Raw genomic sequence first — 20,806 nt, 5'->3', positions numbered from 1 at the left:
GCATTTTCATGGCTTAAGAGCTCTAGGGAAAAACACAGGCTGCTTTAACACACTGTGCCCACAGGGCTGCTCATGGGCCCTTGGGGAATCACTATTAGTCTGCTCTGGAAATGAACAAAACTATCTTCTCAACAAAGAGGCCTTTGGAAGAGCTCCAGCACTCTAAGACAATGTGATTCCCTGGAAAGAAGGGCCTTACTATGGGATATTCCTAAAATTTGATAAGAAGAAGGAAAAGAGGGGTGTCCTATAAAGCTGGCCAGATTATCCAACAGCTGCTTCTGATTAATATTTATATACAAGACAAACAAACTAAACTGGCTATGATCTATCACACCAGCTGTCAAGACATGGGCAGAATTCAGAATACAGACCACCAGGAACCAGAATAATTGGTGATGGCAACTGAACATTGTGGGTTAGGGACCCCACAACAGCCTCAGCAGCAGCACTTGGGAGTGCCAGTGTCAGAATTGTTTTCCAGCGCTCTGTGGGTAACACCCCTTGCTGTGCTGCCTGCAAAGGAGTGAAGCTCTCCCACACAGTATCTAGAAACAAGAACAGGGCCACGACTCAAAAACACCTTCATCCTTGCATTGCACCTCAGAAAACATTCCTAGAGGATACCAGTTCCTAAAGGAGTTGTGACTATTGCATTGTTTTACAGTCCACATGGAAAAAAAAAGAAGTTTGAAATTAAAGCAAAATATTTTGACATTAACCAAATAAAAAAAATAATTTTTGTAGTATCCTTGGACTTGTATCTAAAGGTATCAAAATATGAATTTACCAACTCAAAAAGTACACCAGCAGTTCAAGGGAAAAAAATGACTCAGTTGCCTGTGCCAAGACACACAAAGTACATAATTTCATTCTAGTTAAAGGGCTCCTGTTCTCCTACAAAGAAAAATCCATGTGTTCCTACTGAGGTGAACATCAAGAAGTACTTATTTAAAATTACAGTATTCTGGTATTTCCATTCTCAAATACACAAGGTGATCTTGTAAAAATGCAAAAGCAAGAGCTGAAAAGTTTGACAGAACTAATCTCAGTGCCTATTTGCAGGCACATTCATTTTAGCACAAACTATAGAAAGCTCCTTGGCAAGTGCATCCTAGGAGACACTTTCCTGTAACCTTGGTGATCCCAGAGCTCACCTAGCAGCACACAGTGGGTGACAGCAGAGTAACTTCTTTGTGTGTGTGGTACCCAGTGGTTTAGATATCCAGTCTGAGCAGAGAGCTTTCTGCTAAGGTGCTTTTGATGAGATGGGGGAAAAAATCATCTCTAGGTGAGGTCAGTCTACCCCACATTTATAGGAGAAAGACCATCTCACCAGGTACACTGCACTCCCATTTCCAGAATAACAGAACAATAAAATCCCCCACATCTGTGAGCCAAGAGCCAAACAGAAACAGCATTTCCCAAGCTGTCCCTCTTGTTTAAATCCTCAGAGGTAACTACAGGCATGCAAGAACCTGGTGTTTTATGAAGGCTATGAAGCTGTCCAGAAGAAAGAGGGCAGATAAAAACACCGAGTTCCTGCCTCCCCCAGTAATGCTGAAATGTCTCAAAAGCTTCTCAACAGGTTTTCACATCTTGAAAATCACACACGTTCAAAGAATATTATTGAAATGGATTTTCTTATTGACTCAAAATAGGTTGCTTTCCCTTCCCCTCATACCTGATTCTTCTAAAGGCACAGTCTCCTTTATTTCACTGTTTGGTAGCTAACGGGGTTTTGAGGTTTATCTGCAACATTTATTCTGCAATATTATCAGCAAAGTACCACACTTAAATGGAAACAATGTTAGCTGTCAGGGGAAGCAACAATTTATTCTTCCAAACCAGACAATCTAAGTTTCAATCTAATTCCCATCTTGTACTGCATTCCTTCAGAATGAGTTAAATTAAATTACTTTCCAGTAATTATTAAAAAAAAAATTTTGAAAAACTTAGAAATTAAAAGGAATTCTATTTCTTTGTTTATTCCTCTTGAGGGCTGGGGGCACTAGCTTTGAACAGAATGAAATATCTGCTTTTCATTAGTGATTATTCTGATTACTTGGATATCTCTAAATTGGGCTCCAAGGGCAGGATTAGAAACCAGGAGGTTTCCCTGTAGAAACAAGACTTCATGCTCCTGAACAAGTTAATAAAGCATGTTGTAGTGAAGCAGGGAACTGAATACTGAGATGTACTCCCCGTGCTGAGCAGAAGCAGGCTGCTTTACCTCTCTTTGGTGGTCTGACGTGGTAGGAGACATCATTAATGATCAGTTTGAAGTCATCCAGCAGAAGCAGGTCTATGCCTGTGGAGGAGGCCACACGTGTGCCATCTGTAAGGAAAACACAGATGATGCATTAAGCAGGAGGAACAAAGAACTTAAACATGCTGTGGCTAAGCTGTAACACCATCCCAAGTCCAGCTGTTTGGTTTCTATTCTTTGTAAATATAATAATGTAAATATTATTTACAGAAAACCAGAGGGTGGACCTCTTAATTTACAGTATTGAACTATGAAAAAATAGTACATCCAAAGTATGGAAGTAGTGTACAAAAATACAGAAAAACATAAAAATCTTTAGTAAAAATAGTCAAGTCTTCAGATGAACTTGATCTCTTGATGTGCTTTGCCATATGACCAAAAATCAAAGAGCCGAGTCCCTTAAAGCCAAAACGGAATTTGAGTTTACAAAATAACTTTAAATTCTTAGCTATTTACAATAATAATGTAAATATTCTTTGTAAAGGATGATACTTTTTGCCAGGACAATGAAAGTTGAAACATGACTGAGTTCTCATTGCTAAAGCAGGATACTGTTTCCCATGTACCACCTTCCATACCCAATTCTTTATAAATCAATTTGAACCTCTCTGTAGGTTGCACAGCTTGCATCTTTCCTACTAAATAGTAGGGAACTCACCAGAAAACATCTCCATTAGGACTGATTTCCTTGGCAGCACTGACTACACAATATTCTAACTCTAGGAATAGCATTTCTACCTTCTGCTCTTTCAGGAAGGTCAGAGAACCCGCACCACAGCGAACCTCCACTCCAAAAGCAAAAGGCTGGATGCAGACAGCTGGCAGGCAAGTAAATCAATCAGTTTGTAAACAAGAGTACCTGCTGAGTAGATTGCAACCCGATCAATCCCTCTGTCCTCTGCTCGCAGCTGTTGCAAGAACACCCCGACAGAGTCTGAGATGGGCTTCAGGGTGAACTGGCAGCGCTCGCGCCGCGATGGGAGACTGACGGAAATCACAGGCAGCCCGTTCTGGTAAACCACCGTCACTTCTGCAGAGAAAAAACAACAACAATACAAGTCATCGTCACAAGGTAACACATCTGCTCTACTTGTTCCACGGACAAGAGGCAAGCCTGATTATAATCTGAATATAACACATTAAACTTGCGGTTTTCTCAAGAGATGTGGCCAAAGAAAAATGGAGGTATAGCAGAGATTCTCACTCCAGTAACTTGGCAGTATTTTTCTGTACTTTGTGAAAGTTACTTACTCTCAACACAGTCACCTTTTAGTTACTCTCAACACAGTCACCTTTGTTCTAAAGGCAACACGATATCTAAAAGCCACAACACGGCAGCACAGTATGTTTTGGTTAGGTTTTGAGAATAAAAGCATTTTGGACTATGGAAGACAAAACAGTGCTGTTTATATCAGGATTTTATAGTTCAGGAGACAAAGGCAGATTGTGTCTATTAGGAAACATCAAGGAAGGACTCACTTCAAATGTTTATATTCTTGTTTAGTTCTGGTTTCTTCCTCCTTGTCCTGAGGCAAAACATGTAAGAAAGCAGTCAGGAGCATGAGGCTGTAGGAGAACAGCACTCCGAGTTTAGGCTTCAAGGTCATTTAATCTAAAATTCATGGGATCAATATGCTTTGTACTTTTCCAGACAGGCATTACTACTTAGGTGTAGATAAAACAAGATTTTTCCATTTCTTTGGTGCTGCCAAAAGCTTTTCTGAGGGCATTCTTGAGGATTTCTCTAATTCTAAAATCAATGGTAGTGACCTGTATGAGCTGTAGGCTGTTTATTATTTTACTGCCACAACCTGCTCCCTGTACTTCGTGAGATCCATACAGAGAAAAGAGAAGTCAAAAGTTCATATTCCCTAAGCCCTTTACTGAATCACAGTCATAACTGTCCTCAAGTGATGTAGTTGCTAAGATATAACAGCACACCTCAAAATGATTTGCTTTCATAGGTGTGTTTCTTATGTAAAAACACACAGGGTTTTTTATTGCTCAGAGCATTTTCTGTGTCTCAAGGATGGTGCAGTCACACCCACCCACAATTCATCTGCCTCAGTATCCCAACCTGTTGCAGCTCTGGTCAGCTCCTGTCTCCTTAAACTCAGTGAACTCATGCACTGACATGCTAAGTCATTTTAAGCAGCTAACATCAAAACCAGCCAGTCAAAAATTCAACAGAAGTAGAAATAAAGGCAAATAATGTTATTTTAACTAGCAAAGGGAACTATGGGGACAAGTCCTGAGGCAACACACATTTCCAAAAACGGAGGATTGTGGATATTGAGAAAGCATTTACCAAGTGCACTTGTACAAAGCCAGAATTCTATTTCTTAACTATCACGCACCTTCATGAAATGAATCAAGCATAAAAAAAGCTTTTTCCCTCTTGCAAGGGATTGCTGCCTTCAAGTCCTTAAAGACTAGATGGAAGCAACCAAGTATGGTCACCTAGAACAACTAAAGCATCCTAAGAGGCCCCAGCATCTGAAAACCTATCAATGCCTGTTCTCAAGACTCAGACATCTGACAGGATTTTAGTAGCTTAGTGTTTTGAAGTGCAGACTTCAGAGACAAGAATCAGATATTTAGTGGAAAGAAATAAAGCAAAGTGCTAATATATTTGGACTGCCAGACAGAATTTAGAGCTCCTTAGCAGCAGCTGTTATGACACCAGCTATCAGGTTTTCTTTAAATTTAAAATGCTACCTGGATCACACAGGCAGTGTGGCAGTTTTTTTTGCAGAGAAAAAGAGAGAACAATGTTTGCATTTACACTTTTTCCATGCATCCCCATCGGTACCACACCACAACCAGAGCTCCAGGACTGCCAGCTCTGGAGGAAGTGCCTACCAGGAACAGCCCTGCTGCATTTTAGGAGTCAAACAAAGCCTTTCACCAGGATTTCCAGCTTAGGGGAAGTATTAAAGACCAAATTATTTCCCTTCAAAAGACAGGGTCCATAAGCCTGCAAATACAGCTGTGTTTTATTTTCCTTGCAAAAACCTTGTAAAAATAATTTCCTAGCTTAATTCACTGGTGGGGAAAGTCCATGACTGCAGGTTGATCCTCTCACCGCCTCCCACACAAGCAATGCTGGTCAGATTTTTACTGCATTGAAGAGGGAAGAGGCAAAGAAAAGAAGGAAATCTGAAGGACACAACAACACAAACCTAACAGACAGCAGCAGGCAGCTCCAGTAAAAGTTATTAACAAGCCCGGGCGAGATGGCTGCCTCACTCTTCTCTCCCACAGCCCTGTGTGTCTTCTGCATCTACTTCTCAAGTTACTAAGGGGACAAAGCATTTGGCACCTCTCTAATTACAGTGCTAAGGTTTCAGCTAATCTTCCTCTAGTTAAATTTTAAGCCAGGATTTAAAGGCAGTAAAAGAAATTCATTTTATACAAGTCTGCTGCACTTCCATTTACAGTCACCTACAGCCTGGCCAGGAATGGTGCTAAATGAGACCGTGGGGGATTTGAAAAGCTTTACATGCTGTATTAAATGTGGGGTTGCTTTGAGGCATGAGTTCCATCCAAGTGCCACAGTTTTGACTCAAACATATCTGCACCAGCAAGAGGTCATGGGTATTTTTTTTAAAGATTTCCCTTTTTGCCTAAGATCAATTTGAGCAACAAACGAGGTCAAAATGAAGTACAGGAAAAGAAAAAAGTGTGGCCAAAGAAGTTAGTGTTGAACATTGGCTGCTGGTAAAGGCAAAGTTATAGGAAGAAATAATGAGAGAATTATTCAAGCACAACACGAGGAAAGGTAAAAATCAAATCAGCACAGGCAGGTTATCTTCTCAACCTTACACATGCTCTACACTTCTACCTGTTTAAGCTGCCAGGTTTTCATGCAAGCTCTGCAGAGCAGTCATGTTCCCTTTGTCTTTGCACACTTGTTATCCTGGCAGGGGAAGCAGGAACCCTTCATTTATTAGCTTTCAGACCTTATTAACAAGCCTTAACAAGGAGAGGATCCACTCCATGCCCACGTCTGTCAGCACAAGCGCTCCACTCCCTGTGCACAGCATGCAGATGTTGAGCAGCTGAAAGCTGCTCCTTTCCTCTTTGCATTGTGGCACACTGAGATTTTTTACAGTTCCACCAGTGCATCCTTTTGCTTTGTGCTCTGACAACCTTACCAAAAAAGCTTCATGCCTGAGCTGTCCCAGAATTTAAATAAAGGAATAATATTGCCTTGGCTTCAAAGCTTATTTACTGTAGTAAATGATGCTTTTGACTATTCTGGCATGTAGCTGAACTGCACTTTTGTTACATAAATGGACTTAAGGGGGCAGGTAGGGTCAGGCTGAAGGGACCACAGTGAGTGTTCTGGTGCCACCTCCCTGCTCAAGCAGGGACATCCCAGAGCACATGGCACAGGATTGTGTCCAGATGGCTCTGGAGGACCCTCAGTGAGGGAGACTCCACAGCCTCTCTGGGCTATCTGTTCCAGTGCACGGGAGATCTTCCTCACGTTCAGGTAGAATTTCCTGTGCATCAGTTTCTGCCTTTTGCCTCATGTCCAAGTGCTTGGCACCACTGGGCAGAGCCTGGCTCCAGCCTCTGGCACCTCCCTCCAGGAAGGGCAGCACCCTGAAGGGCAGGGGTCATACAGACCTCACAGCTACATCAGAAAGAAGGCTGGCAAAAAGACTTGGACAGTTGCACGCAATTCCATGTTTCTTGATAAAGCCTGTCCAGTTTTGTAAGGACAGTTCATAGAAAAGCTGCCCATTGCCTTAATGCTTCCTGACGTTGTTCTCTCTGTCGCTTCCTTAGCTCCAAACTGGATTGGTGCCCAGCCAAAGAAGCCTCCACCAGAAAAGGGGGCAGGGAATGAAACGTGAGTTGGGGAAGTCCAAGCGAGGCAGGAGCTGGTGTGTACTCACCATCAGAGGGCACTACGGTACTGCAATACACCACTCTCACGCTCTGCCAAGGAGACAGCCGCTGATGCACCTGGAAAACACGGGAAAAAGGACAAATGCTCAGAGTCTGGCAGGATCCGGCCCCCGCCATCTCCCGTGCCCCCTCCCCAATGCCCGCGCCGGGCACTTCCTCCGTCTGCAGGAGCGGCCGCAAACCCGGAGCACCTGTCAGGAAAAGCCTCCTCCCTCCCCATCTGTCACCCCACAGGGATTCCCCCCGCAGCCAAGTTCACCTCTACACACCTCACTCACTCTCCGCACAGGTAGCTGAGAGTCTAGAACAGAACACTTGTGGTTTGTTTTCCTTATTGTGGATTTTTAAAGCCACCCGGTCAAGCAGTTTTAAGAAATCCATTTAGCTTACTACACAGACACACAGTAGAAATCATAGCAAAGCACAAGTCTTTAAAGGTTACAAAAAGAAGTTTTTTGCATAACCAGGATGGATGTTTAGAGTTGTGGATTAACAGGGTCGTTCTCTTTGGCTGTTTTCCATGCCAACATTACTTTTCTCATGTCCTTACAGAGGGAAGCTGAACTCTGAGACATGAAGCAATAAACATGCCTGCGCATAGAAGAACAAATTGTTCCAACATAAAAAGCAATAATTGTAATACTGAGCTGTAAAAATAAAAAACAACAGCCCAACAGGAAGAAAGCACATGAATGGGTTTGCATGTTCTGCAAACTTAGCAAGAGACTCATTTGCCCATGAAAATCTCCAACCAGACTGATTTAAAGTCTATTTTTAAGATTATATTACACTGGTTATTTACTAATCCTTCCCCAGCACTGAAATTACAACTCTGGCACAAAGCAGCCCAACTGTACACCACAGTAAGGGGTAACACACAGCTCTCACCTGTCTCTAGTGGTTCATATTTCAGTGGATAGCCTCAGATTTTTCAACAGCTGTTGTCCAATTTGGACATTCCTACAGTCTGGGATACTTTTTCTTTGCTGAATGCTAAAACACAGCTGCCAAACTTACATTTTTATAAAGGTATCTTACAGGGAGGACTTGTTTAAGTAAACCTCTAATGAAGTTTGCAAACAAAACCCAGATTGCTGATTATTTCTCTGCCAAATTGTCCAGACCTCTGTGTTTCATGAGGTTACCTTTGATAACCTACTTTGAATGGCTTTAATTGCTATTTCCCTTGTCCTCTGAAGCCTGATATCCAAACCAAGGAGAGTTCCTACTAATCTTTCTCAAAAGCAAGACCTTTGGCCCTGATGGTTACTGCATTGACAGCTCTAGAAATTCACTGTGACATGTGCTGTATTTGTATTTCATTTCTATCCATTTTGACAACAAAAATCAGTCATTTTCAATTTGCCTCCTCTCAACTGCATTTTCAGCTTCCCAGGGTCAAATCAGACAGGAAAATAAGTGGGCACCAAACAGCTGTAACTCAAGTGGGGAGCTGAATGCTTCAGCAAAAGTAATGTAAAAAACACGAGCTGAATGCTTCAGCAAAAGTAATGTTGTAAAAAACAGTTGCATGTTGGGAACCAAAGGACAAATTTGCTTTTTTGCAAGTGAAATAACCAGGTCTTCTTGACTCTGACAGCATGGGCTGCTGTTGAGCAATCAGGACTACCCCTCCCACTTGAAAAAACCCAGGTTTTAGACTCAAAACTATCTGAGAAAAACACAGCTATGGTCCCACATACTGTACAAATCCAGCTCTGTTGTCTTGGCATTACTGTTATATTATTAACAAAGTCAGAAGCTTCAAGGATCAGATGTGGTACCACATGCAAATCAATTTTCAGAACCAATTTTTACCTAAGGAGGGGAATTTCAATCTTTCCAAAGATAGTATCAGACACAAAAACAAGTGGGCAGAATTCACTCAGTGAGACACAAACTCTCCTCAGTCAGAGAGCACTACCCCAAAAACTGTTTGTAGGCACGTTTTACCTGATCCCACAGCACAGCTAGCACTGATATGAGGTTTTTATTGTTTCACTCTCCCCCTCTACACAACATAATTCATTCACTTTTCAAACACTGCACAGCAGGACTCTGCCTTTCTACCAGATGTGGACAGCAGCCCAAAAACACAGTTCTCAGAACATCCTAAACCCTGCTAAAGCCAGCATTATCCTACTGCAAAACAACCGTGTAGCTGGAAGATATTATCAGGTAGCCCAGGCAAAGACTTTGCCTTAAGGCTATGAGTATCTGACAGATACAAGCTCACTCCAGAAGCCTCCTGCCCTCATAAAACAAAACAGGGAAAAGGCAAAACAGGTTGAAAAAACCAGGGCATGTTAGGTGACTCATCAAAAAGCTGAGGTGTCCCCACACTTAACCCCTTGCACAATTCCTGCATCCCAATATGGGTTGAACCCCTCTGTTTCCTGAACACTCCCCTCCCCAGCAGTGTATATTTTACAGGAGAGATGCTGCCAGAACATTTTACAGGGGAGATGCTGTTAAAGCACTCGTATCTGTCACTCCTGCAGTTCTGAACTGTGCTGCTGGTGCAATTCCTTATCAACAACAACAGTCTCTACTGGGCAGGAAGGGAAAAAGAGGAACAAATGAGCTCAAAACTGAGCAGAGACCAAGATGTCATGGTATGTCATCCAAGGTTAGCAAGAGCTTAAGGAGTCATCCATCATTTTTATTCCTGAAGGGAGACTGTTGTTTTAAAATTGAGATGGAGAGGAATGTTTGAACCCATTACCCGATGTCTGCAGTTCAACAGCTTCATACAGGAAGGTGTCAGAAGGCTGAAGATGGGGATGAGAGCAGAGCAGGGCACAGAGAGGAACCCTTTTCAAGCTTTACCGATCAGATCTGCCCCTCAGGCAAACAGCCAACAGCCCACCCCCCTTCAGCAACCAAGGGTGCAATGACTGTACCCAAATTTTGGTCGATGCAGGCTTGTCCACCCCTCCCAAAATAAGCAATTCTTGGGAGTGTGAAAAGCACCAAGCCAGACCACAAAAGCAAAAAGCTTCAAGCACTAGGATAACTTTCTGGGTCTCACAGGAACACATGCAGAGATTCACATTCCACATCCATCAGATCCTTCATTTCCTGCCTTATCTGCAGTAAGATGCATGCTAAGAGGCTCAGGGTTATGCAGCAGCTGCACTCCCAAAATAATTAAAGGAGCAAGAGGGAAAAAGTCCCAGTCCTCTACCTAAAACTAATCCTTCCTCCAGGTCTGTATTAGCCAACCCAAAGGCAAAAAGAACAGCATCTCTCTAGGTCCTAATGCAGCTTTCTCAACATTACCTAGGTGACAAAGTCAATCAAAGCCTTGCTGAAAAAAATCAACCTTTTGGCTACTCTGATGGAAAAAGAAGGAGCAGCTCCTGTTCTGCAGGTAAGTAATTATCAATGATGAAACACTAACAACTTTAAAAGATTGAGTCTCCAAACACTAATTAAAATCAGAAAAGAGGTTGACCGGGAAAAAAACCCCACACCCCAAGCATGAAAAAAGGTGAACAGCTGACTCTAGAACCCAAGTAAAACATGCTGCTAACTCATTACCTGGAGTACCAGTGCAGCAAGAACTGCAGAGCTTTTGTGAAAAACAGAGCATTCTCTGCATAAACGTTTCTTACTACAAGTAAAGCATTTAGGACCCACGTTTGCAAGTGCTTCTGGCACATCTATTTCACAAATTACGAGGGGCTTCCTTTATATGAGGCTGCCTTAAGTCTGATCCAAAGCAGCTCACCTTTTCCAACAAGAACCAGATATTTTCCCCTCTATCCCAACTTCTGCTGCACGAAACACTGAATGTCTTTCCTGGCTCTAAAAGTGGTTATCCTAAAACCTCCAGGCTGGAATCTCAGTGATGAAAATTGCTGTGAGCTTCCCCAAGCAGCCCCAGCAAGCCAAGCCACCCACCTCAATCATGCTGAAGGGCTCCATTTATCTGCCTTTACCTCATTTCTGCTCCTGTACTCAATCTGTAAGATTTTGGTCTCTCTTAAACAGGATGTTGGAACCCTGGATGCTGAGAATTTTAGACTCTCTGTGCTGACACACACTGACCCCCAAGAGAACGCTGCATTTGACCTGAGGCCGTGGAGAAGACTTCCAAAATTGAGTAACAGAACTAAGATTATGAGTGACTAGTTTGATTAGAAGTGTGTAATATCATGCAGTAGAGAACTTGGGATTTAAAGTTTTAAAATATAACAATATATATAAAGCTAAGATAAAAGTTTTAAAGCAGTAACTAGTCCTTCTTCTTCATGAGTTTGAGTAGTATTTTGTAATTAGACAGAAAAGTCCACATTAACAAGACTTGAGTGATTAGTTATTAACTTAAAAGTAGAAATAATTTAAGTGTTATTTCTTAATTAGATAGTTTTTCCTTAAAAGACCTTGTAGAGATACATACGAAGCCATTTTTGTAACCTGTTAGTGAAACACTGTAGAACTCACAACTTGTGAGACTCTAATATAAATAAAAATAATAAACATCTAAGTCTAAACACAAAATGCTTTCAATCCCAACCAAAACAAAAAAATAAAGAATCAACACAGTACCTCAATCCTAAATTATCAAAGTTCCCTTCTGTCCTCCCCTTTTCCTTCCCCTTCACACCAGCTGTTTGCAAAGTAAAGGAGACTCAGGGCAAGCCCCTGCCCTGACCCTGACCAGAAACCTGCTGTCTGAGGGATGAGATGTGTGACTTCCCACCACAGCCAGTGGTTCTGCAGCAGCACATAAGCTCTGCCTGGATTGAAGTACACTGAGCTGTGAGGGATTGACTGGGGCCAGCTGCTCCCAAGCTCCTTGGGAACAGGACAGGATAAAAGGATGAAGGCAGGGAGATCAGTCACCACTGCTCACAGGCTTAACAGACTGGACTAAGGGAAAGTTGATTTACTGCCAATTAAAGTAGATAATATCAAGAAATAGCCCGAAATGAACACTTTGCCCCTAACCCCACCCTTTATCCAGGATCCAAGTGTGCCCAGAAACATCTTAGGCACTGCACAGTGAGATCCCTCATCCCCTGGGTACCCCACAGAGAGACTCCTCAGCCCCAAACACCCCACAGAGATCAGAGACTCTTCAACCCCAGACATCTCTCAGCATCCTGAGACACCCCACAGATAACAGAGACCACTCATCTCCATGATACCCCAGATATCAGAGACCCCTCAGCTCTGTGACACCCCACACAGCCTTCGGAGACCCCTCAGCCCCATGACACCCCAGATATCAGAGACCCCCCTCAGCACCAGACACCCCACACAGCCCCCTCAGAGCCCCCTCAGGCCCAGGCCCCCCCCCCAGTGACCACCAAACCAGTCTGCCAATAAACCCCTGACAAAGGAGCCAGTGTGTGGCTCTGAGCACTCACAGGACCTTGCCAGCCCGCAGCAGTCCCTCACTGAGGGCTCTGAGGGCCGCGCCGTGACCAGGGGAAGATGGCGGCGCCTCATGAGGGACCCGCCGGCTGCCAGTGCCAACCTCAGCTAATTCCTGCTAATTCCTCCTCAGCGTCCTCCCTGCCTTCCTCAGACACCCCAAAGGGACCAAAACAGGCCTGTCTGCCACTGCAGATGTCTGCCTGCACCTCTCACCCCCTCTTTTCTTTCTGAGGTGCCTGGACACCATTGCCCACTTCCAGGATCTCTCTTTGAGAGAAAAATATTTTAAAAAAATCTCAATCTTCCTTTAAAATTGACCCCGACTTTACCAGGAATTTTCAGCCCTGTATGGAAGATCTTCTCCAGCTTCTCGCTGTGGTCTCTGGATACATTCACACAGCCAATACAGCCATGTAGTATTTCCCAGAAGAAATACCCTGGGCTGCTGTTTGGGAGTCTGGGATGTGACAGAACACCCCCTGATCCCACAAGGGTACAGCTCACACTGCATCCATGCAAACCCCCAGGGATCTGGCTGGAGAGGGAACACAGTGGGGAAAGCTCCTGTACCCAAGAGCTGTGCCCTCACAGTGACAGCAACAAGCCAAACACTTCTGAGCACAATTTTCTCTAAGTCCAAACTGCTGCCTTCTTCAACCGTCTCCCAGGACCCAAACAACACTTGTCTGATTAAATCCCTCTGCCTTGAACTGATTCCTCTCTCTCTCTTTGACAGCACGCCCTTGCTCCATCCCACTCAAGAGGTCAGATTTTGCACCAAAAAGAACATTTTGCGCCCACTGCCTCCACAGGGCAGCGCTTCATGCGGATGAAGGTCAAGCAAACAAGAACCCATCTGAACTGCAGTGCTTTTCTTCGTGGATTTTTTCTTCTGTGTTTTAAAATCAGGCTGTAGACAGACACAAAAAAAAAAAAAAGGCAATGCCAGCAAGATGTGGGAAGTGTTATTCCTTACATTTGGAAGCACTTTGTATGACCTACGCGTTAGCAAATGATCTTCATTTGCCTCAGTTCTCGTTCCTGCCTGAATTTTCTCTTCTTCCAGCATTAGTACAAAGCTCTAGCACATCTGCTAGGAAGGGAACATAAACAGGAGGTGAGCTATAAATACTCCTTTCTCATCCTGCTTCCTTTGCCCATCTGCCTAAAAAGAAGCAGGTAATCCACAGTGTCCAGGAAGAGGAGGGGGAAGGAGGAAAGAGATTAATTCTCTGCAGAAAAGGGAAAAAGCAGGGATGAAGTAATTGTTCCTCATCCTTCATTGTGCCTTTCTCCCAGGCATTACTGCTGCTCTGGAGAAACTGAACTGAGGAGTTGCAGCAGGAACATCCCTGCATTTGATGGGTTTGATGGAGCCTCTGGGAGACAAGAGAAGGAAGAGGAGGTAATAAAAGGGAAAAAGGTTGAGCTGACATCTTAAGCACATCAGTCAGGCAGAATCTATTGCTTGGAACAGGTGCTTCCCTTGCCACCATCCACATCACTTCTCCCTTAACTAAAAACCAAATCAAAACCCCAAACCAAAACCTTCTCTCAGTCTGTATTCTTAATTTTATTGCAAGTGCCAACAATTTACAGAGAAATACCAATTCCTAACTTAAGGCACATGATAGGCAGGGTACACCAGACCCTCACACTCCCTCTTTCACCCAACCTTCACACAAAACCTTCCTGCCTCTGGCAGACAACACAAAACAGGGCTGGAACTTCTCCCTGACAGTTTGTGATGTCAGATCACAGTTTCACCATGAAAATATTTTTGCTTTGCTGGAGCAGGATGGTTTGGATTCCAGTTCTTTAATACAATCCTCATGGTTACTGGGGAAAAAAAAAAAAATGAGAATTTTAATTCTTTTGAATCCTGAAGGCTTGAAACATAGAACTCAAACAAAACACTAGGATGCATTTAAACTTCTGTCAGCTTTGAAACCTGAAAGCTAAACTCCTTTCCCTAATTTCCAGATTCATCACTTGAATCTTACTGAAAAGGTTTATAACTCTCTTCTCAAAATTAAGGGGGCTGTCAACCACTGTTTAAAAAAGGTTTGAAGAACTCAGTGAGTTCTGAGCTCACTAATTTCAGGGATTTTGTCTCTCTCAGCCACCCACAGCTGAAAACTGCATAACCAAGAGAGAAGGCATCAGATGGATTCCCCTCAGCCATTTCCCTGGGGCAGCTCAGCTGTTATTTTGTTGTTTGGTTTCTTGTTTGATTTTTTTCCTCTAGCACTTACCAATCCCATTAGGCAACTCCTTTAGCCTCTGTTAGAACCAGTTTCAAACAGGAGCTCTTGTCCCTCTTCTCCCAGTGCAAAAAGAGCTTCCCAGTGAGGAGGAAACAGCACCTCACTGACATCCCTGCACTCCAAGCACCAAGAATGAAACAATGAGCAGAGTTACAGAGCAAGATTGCCCCAAGTGCAAGGGAATTCCTTCTGCCTGGTGTGTGTGCTGGGGAGCAGCCAACTCCCACTGGTTTTCCAGGGAAATGAACTCAGAAAGGAGGGAACCTCACTGGTGAAAAGGCACAGCAGGCTCATGCAGGCTTTGGAGTCAGAGCCAGCACATGCACAGCTTGGGAGGATCTGCACAGCCTCAAATATGGAGAGGTGCAACATCCTGCAAGCCACAGCACATCCCACTGCTGGGGGAGTCCTACACCATCAGCTCCCTGCAGGAAAGCACAACACAAAACAATCTCATCTCTCTGGCTAACTTTATCCCTGGGTTTGGTCCAAAAGGTGGTGGAACAGAAAGGTAAGTACTGTCAGACAGCAAGAGGCTCTACCCACAAAGGCACATCCAGGCAGTCCACAAAAAGTGGTTCCTTCTCTGGGATTATGAGCCTTATAGGGTGAGCCTAGAGGCCAAACTCACTTTAGGATTGAATCCTTTATGAGGCACTTAGCAGGGAAGTTTAAGAGTGTTGCCCAAAAGTGCCAGACAAGCTTTATAGATATTCTGATTCTCACAAGTTCACTCCCTAAGCAAAAAACTAAGTTTGGCTACAAATACCTGCAGCCAATTCACACTGGCCAGGTTTATTCTTGAAGAAATACCAAAGTGTAGGATGTTCAACTTGGCATTCTTCCCTGCCTTCTATAATCAGTTTGCAGCAGTTTACCACCAGGTGAGATTAGTACAGTAAAAATCAATCCTTTTGCTAGTCCCATACACATCTCATGAAGCCCTGGAAGAATCCTCCAGTTGATTAAGGGTAAATGCCTGACATGCTCCCCCTGGATACACTGCCTGCTATAAGGATTGTTACTGTGCAACTCTGGCTTCTAAATCCCTTATGTTCCCTGGCAAGACTAGAGCAACAGAAGGAAATGAAAAAAAAAATTCCAATAAAAATATATGAATGTTTAAAGCCATTAAAGAACTCCATTTAATTGTGCTACCAGACCACAGATCAAGGATACTTACACACAAACTTAATATCCCTATGTGTTAATGTTTAATGTCCTTTGGTTAACGATGCACTTTTACTTATTTTGCAGGATTGCCCTCCTCCTGTGCCCCGAGAGAGGAGATGGTGCAATGCTCACCTCCTGCGTGCCATAGGTACGTGCCTGGAGAGGCAGCCTGGCAGAAGTCAAAGCAGGAGTGAAAGACAGTGCTCTGCAGAGGCAGATCTTTATTGACACACCAACAACGTGCAGGAAGAACACAAACACTTTAATTGTCAACCTGATGCTTAACTGGTGTGTTCAATTCACTTCCCAAGGCTTCCCAGTTCAGCTTTTCCCGGCTCATCTCACCTGGTTTATCTGGGAGAGGAGGAGGTCATGGAGTCACAGAATCCTGGAATGGTTTGGGTGGGAAGGAACCTTAAAGATCATCTTGTTCCAGCCTCTCTTCCCATGGGCAAAGACTCCTTCCACTATCCCAGGTTGCTCCAAGCCCTACCCAACCTGGCCTTGGACACCTCCAGGGATGCAGGGGCAGCCACAGCTTCTTTGGGCACTCTGTACCAGAGCCTGCCCACCCTCCCAGGGATCAATTCCTTCCCAATATTCCCTCTAACCCTGCCCTCTGGCAGTTTAAAGCCATTCCCCCCATAAATAGTCTCTCTTTCTGTAGGTTCCCTTCAAGTACTGGAAAGCCACAATTAAGTTACCCTAAAGCTTCTCTTCCCCAGGCTGAACAATCCCAATTCTCCCAGGCTGAACAATCCCAATTCTCCCAGCCTTTCCTCACAGCAGAGGTCCTCCATCTCCCTAACCATAAGAAAGTGGTGTTGACCCCCTCTGTACACCACAAGTAGCACCCACAGGGTATCCTGCAGCATTCTGTGCATGGTTTCAGAAACACAAACTTGCTCCTGGCTCCCCTGGAGCAGGAAAAGCTTTTATTACCTGTGGGACTGCTCCCCACAGCCCAGCCTTGGCAGCAGGTGGGGCTGACTGGAACACTCACTGCCTCATCACTGGTCATAAGCAGGAGGCCCAAAGATCAAAAGGTTTTTATTTAATTGACCATTGATTAAGGGAATGACTGCAACAGCATCTCCTAATAGCTCGCAGCTATTCATCTGAGCATCTCCTGCATGGCACTGCTGTGCTGCAAATCTGAATGTAATTAGGCTCAGATGCAGGGAAGCATAACAGAGGCACGGACAGATAAAGTTTGAGGAAAGCTGTAAAGTGAAGTCAATCCCTTCATCTAGCAGCCAGTGGCACCCTCAAAGCTCAGTTCACACCCATCACTCCTCCAGGCTGAGCCTGGGGGGATGAGAGGCTGGATGGCCTCGGGAAGGGCTGCTGCTCCTCTGGAGGTGCCACCTTCAGCACCAATCCACCCTGTCCCCTCCCTCCTCTGTCCTGGCAAAACCAGTCAAAATGGGGTTTATGGACACACACTGTGCACAAACCCACCTCTAGTTTATATAACGATTAAGTCCAGGCATCCAAGTTAAAATCACTAAAGAATCTTTAAGCAAAACAGACCTACGACTTCCCCTAACTTATCAAGTTAACCACTGCCAGGATGTGTGATAAACCCAAACATTTCATTCTACCTCGTTGTTTAAAAATACTGTTTTCTCTAAATTTTCTATCCCCCAGATCACAAGGCTTGTTTTAGTAGGATTTTAATTGAAATTTTTCAAATTGTTTCAGCTCAAGTATTTTTACTTTGTTTTAAAAGCACAGAACATATAATATACTGGGTTTACATCTCTACCTACAGTTTTTTTCCCCAAGGAAGCTGCTGCAGATTCATCCAAAGACAAACACACAACGAGGATCCAACACCAAACAAATCCATTTTCAACAGCCAGTCCCAAAAATTGATTTGAACTACTTGGCCAATTATAAGCTGCAAACCACACATCAGAGATGCACATGTTGCAAAGGGTTTGCAGTTCACACTTCTTTCCTATATGAAAGCTGAGGATTAACTCATATTAAGAGAGAATGAGAAGCCTTGGAAATGAACCACGAGAAAAATTTACTAGGAAAATGAACATTTTTCTAGTTATTAAGGCCATTTAAGAATGAACAGACCTGGGAAAAGAGATTATCCTGAGGGAGAGGGATTTGGAATGGAAAGTAACAGGAGACCTTTGGCTTGATCACTTCCTTAAAGCTTTTCCAAATCAATTAAACTGGGTTTAATATACTGTGATAGGTGTTCAGTGGTCTAGAAGAAGGCAATTTACAATTTGGCTCTGAGTTATACAAGCTGTCAGAGACACCTTTACAGTTTTGTATTTTCATTGACAATCTCAGTTAGTTAATGAGAATTGAACCATTCTTCCCTGGAAAATTAAATATACACACAAAACAGAGCAAAAAAGCCTCTGTGGAGAAGCCACAAAACGACAGGCATCAAGGTAAGGACTTCAAAACATACTTCAAAACATATGCTCTCCATCCAAGAGGGGAGGCTGGCTCAGCTCACTCTCCATACTTTCTTTCCAAGAACCTTTTTAATGCTTTCTCACTGCACTGAATAGCCCTGGGAAGCAGGGCTTTCCCTTTGATCCAATGCTAATTATGACTTAAAGCTCTTTCAACTGTGAATCCCAGGTTTCTGCTCCTCCATGGAGATAGCTTTAAGAAGCCAGAGAGAATCACAGAATCCCAGACTAGCTTGGGTTGGAAGGAGCTTTAAAGCCCATCTCATTCCAACTCCCTGCCATGGGCAGGGACACCTTCCATAGACCAGGCTGCTCCAAGCTCCCTCCAGACTGGGCTTGGACACTTCCAGGGACAACCACAACTTTTCTGGGCTACTTGTGAAGGCCTTCCTCACCCTCACAGGGAAGAATTTCTTCCCAACATCCCATCTAACCCTGCCTTCTGGCAGTCTGAACCCACTCCCTTTTGTCCTGTCACTATCTGCCCTCTCTCTCCTTTGTTTTTAAAATTATTTTGGCTGTGTTGGGTGAACAAACAATGGGGAGAGCACATTTCCCCAGCTGATATGCTGGTAGGACTCTGCCTGGTTTTCTAAGCCTGTGAAATCTGCTGGGGTCACAGCTCTGCAGCCTGATAAAAAAAATCATCCCCAAAACAGGCATCAGCAACTCGAAAAGTCCAGACATAAAGGAAGAGTGATTCAGGGCATTACAATCTGTTTCTTTCATCCCTCCCTGCTTACACTGCTTTGCTGATGGGTGGTGGGATCCAAACAACTTGTGAGCCACAACCAGCTGCCACAGCTGCTGGTCACAATTCTTTCCAATGAGCTCTGCTGAAAGCTTGCACAGCAAACACTCACATGAGACATCGAAAGCACATCCCTCTTTCAAAGGGATTTTTGGTTTTGGTTTTGTTTTTTTTTAGTATAGGACAAATTTTATTGCTCAAATCAGACAGAAAGCAATAAGGTGATGAGTTCAGGTATGAGGCCCAGGCATTTTCAAGCAGAGTTTATCCTTTTGGGGGAGCAGGAGGCCCAATGGGCTCTGGAACTGCCTCAGAGAGCTGAAACCTTGCGTGCTTTCCCAGCACAGCACTGAAAACGCATTAGTCCTTGAGAAAGCATTAAGAGAAGCACTAAAATAGCTGGCTGGGAGGAGCATAAGTGGCTGTCCAGACAAATACTAGGAGAATCCATAAAGAGCTCTGGAGGCAAAAAAAAAATCCTCAGTAGGAAAGCAGACCATTGCTGCAGACACGCAAACCAGGAACACTTAGAGCAAGTTCAGACTAAATATCAAAGATCACTCATTTCTGAAGGGGAACAGTCACAATGGAAACCAAAAACATGCACAAGGCACGGCTGGGAAAGCAGCAGCTAGATGAGCACAGAGCAGGGAAACAGGAGGAACACAGGTCACAGCCTTGCTACAGCGCTGCAGGACACTGCACCAGCTGCAGTCAGATTTGCTCAGGAGTGCAGGAACCCAGCAAACCCACTCAGGCAGAGCACATCCCACATGGATTGCCTACAGACAAGCACCATTTCTGCAGTGACATTCCCAATGACCCTGTGCCATCTCCAGTGAGGAGGCTGTACAGCAAACAACCCCCTCCCCAGATCTGATCTTTCACACAGCAGGCACAGGGTACCTGAGTGTTTTCAAGCCAGTTTGAAAAGGCCAAAGTCTCCTCTCCACACTGTGTTCCTGTAATTCAAGGATATCACTATAAACTTGGGAAAATAATTCAGGCAAAGTTACAACTGCAAGAGCTTGAACACAGCCTGGGAATCACACCTGAATGGTGGGTGACTGGCACACCCTTCTCCTCTGGGGATAAATTTCTTCTCCACATTAGGAACCCAGAAAGATTCATTCCAATATGCCTGCAGGCAAGAGGAACAGAATTAATTCAAGTTCACCTGAGGTTTTTTTCTGGCATTGAGAGGTTATGCTAACAAGCTGTTTATGAAGTTATGCTGTATTTGGAAAGAGGGGCAGGGGGAAGCTTTGGCCTGTCCCAGCCTTTCTGAACAAGGTCATCAACAAGTTGTCACAAGTCCCTATGTCCAGCAAGGGGCTGGGCCACCAAATGCCTCAAAACCACAGTATTTCAACTTTTTAACAGTAACAAAGAGAGACATTAACAGTTTCACAGTCTAGAACAGAGTCTGTGTGGTGCTCGGCTTGGAAACATTTGTGAAACCTGTTCCATTTCTCAGCTCTTATTTGTAATTAATATATTCAGTATGTTTAACAACACAGTAGCCAGTCTGACAGACTAACAGACATAGTAAATAGATCAGATCAGCAATAACTGCTGTTCTCACCTTTTG

The 20,806-nt window shown here is 44.0% G+C and overlaps 1 protein-coding gene across 1 annotated transcript in view; it reads right to left on the bottom strand.

Annotated features, from left to right (window-relative positions):
- MCU (mitochondrial calcium uniporter) overlaps nt 1-7,306 on the bottom strand; it is an 11,502-nt gene extending 4,196 nt beyond the window's left edge. The window contains 4 exon segments of the mRNA XM_031064471.1: nt 1-22; nt 2,234-2,338; nt 3,129-3,299; nt 7,177-7,306. The exon segment at nt 1-22 is cut by the window's left edge and continues 127 nt beyond it. Of these exon segments, the coding sequence (XP_030920331.1) occupies nt 1-22; nt 2,234-2,338; nt 3,129-3,299; nt 7,177-7,306 (428 nt within the window).
- Between the last annotated feature and the right edge of the window lie 13,500 nt (nt 7,307-20,806).

Source organism: Geospiza fortis, unplaced genomic scaffold (assembly GCF_000277835.1).
Source record: "Geospiza fortis unplaced genomic scaffold, GeoFor_1.0 scaffold48, whole genome shotgun sequence".
NCBI classification, from domain to species: Eukaryota; Metazoa; Chordata; class Aves; order Passeriformes; family Thraupidae; genus Geospiza; species Geospiza fortis.
The sequence above is the reverse complement of the archived record's forward strand: the minus strand, read 5'-3'. Positions and strand labels throughout refer to the sequence as shown.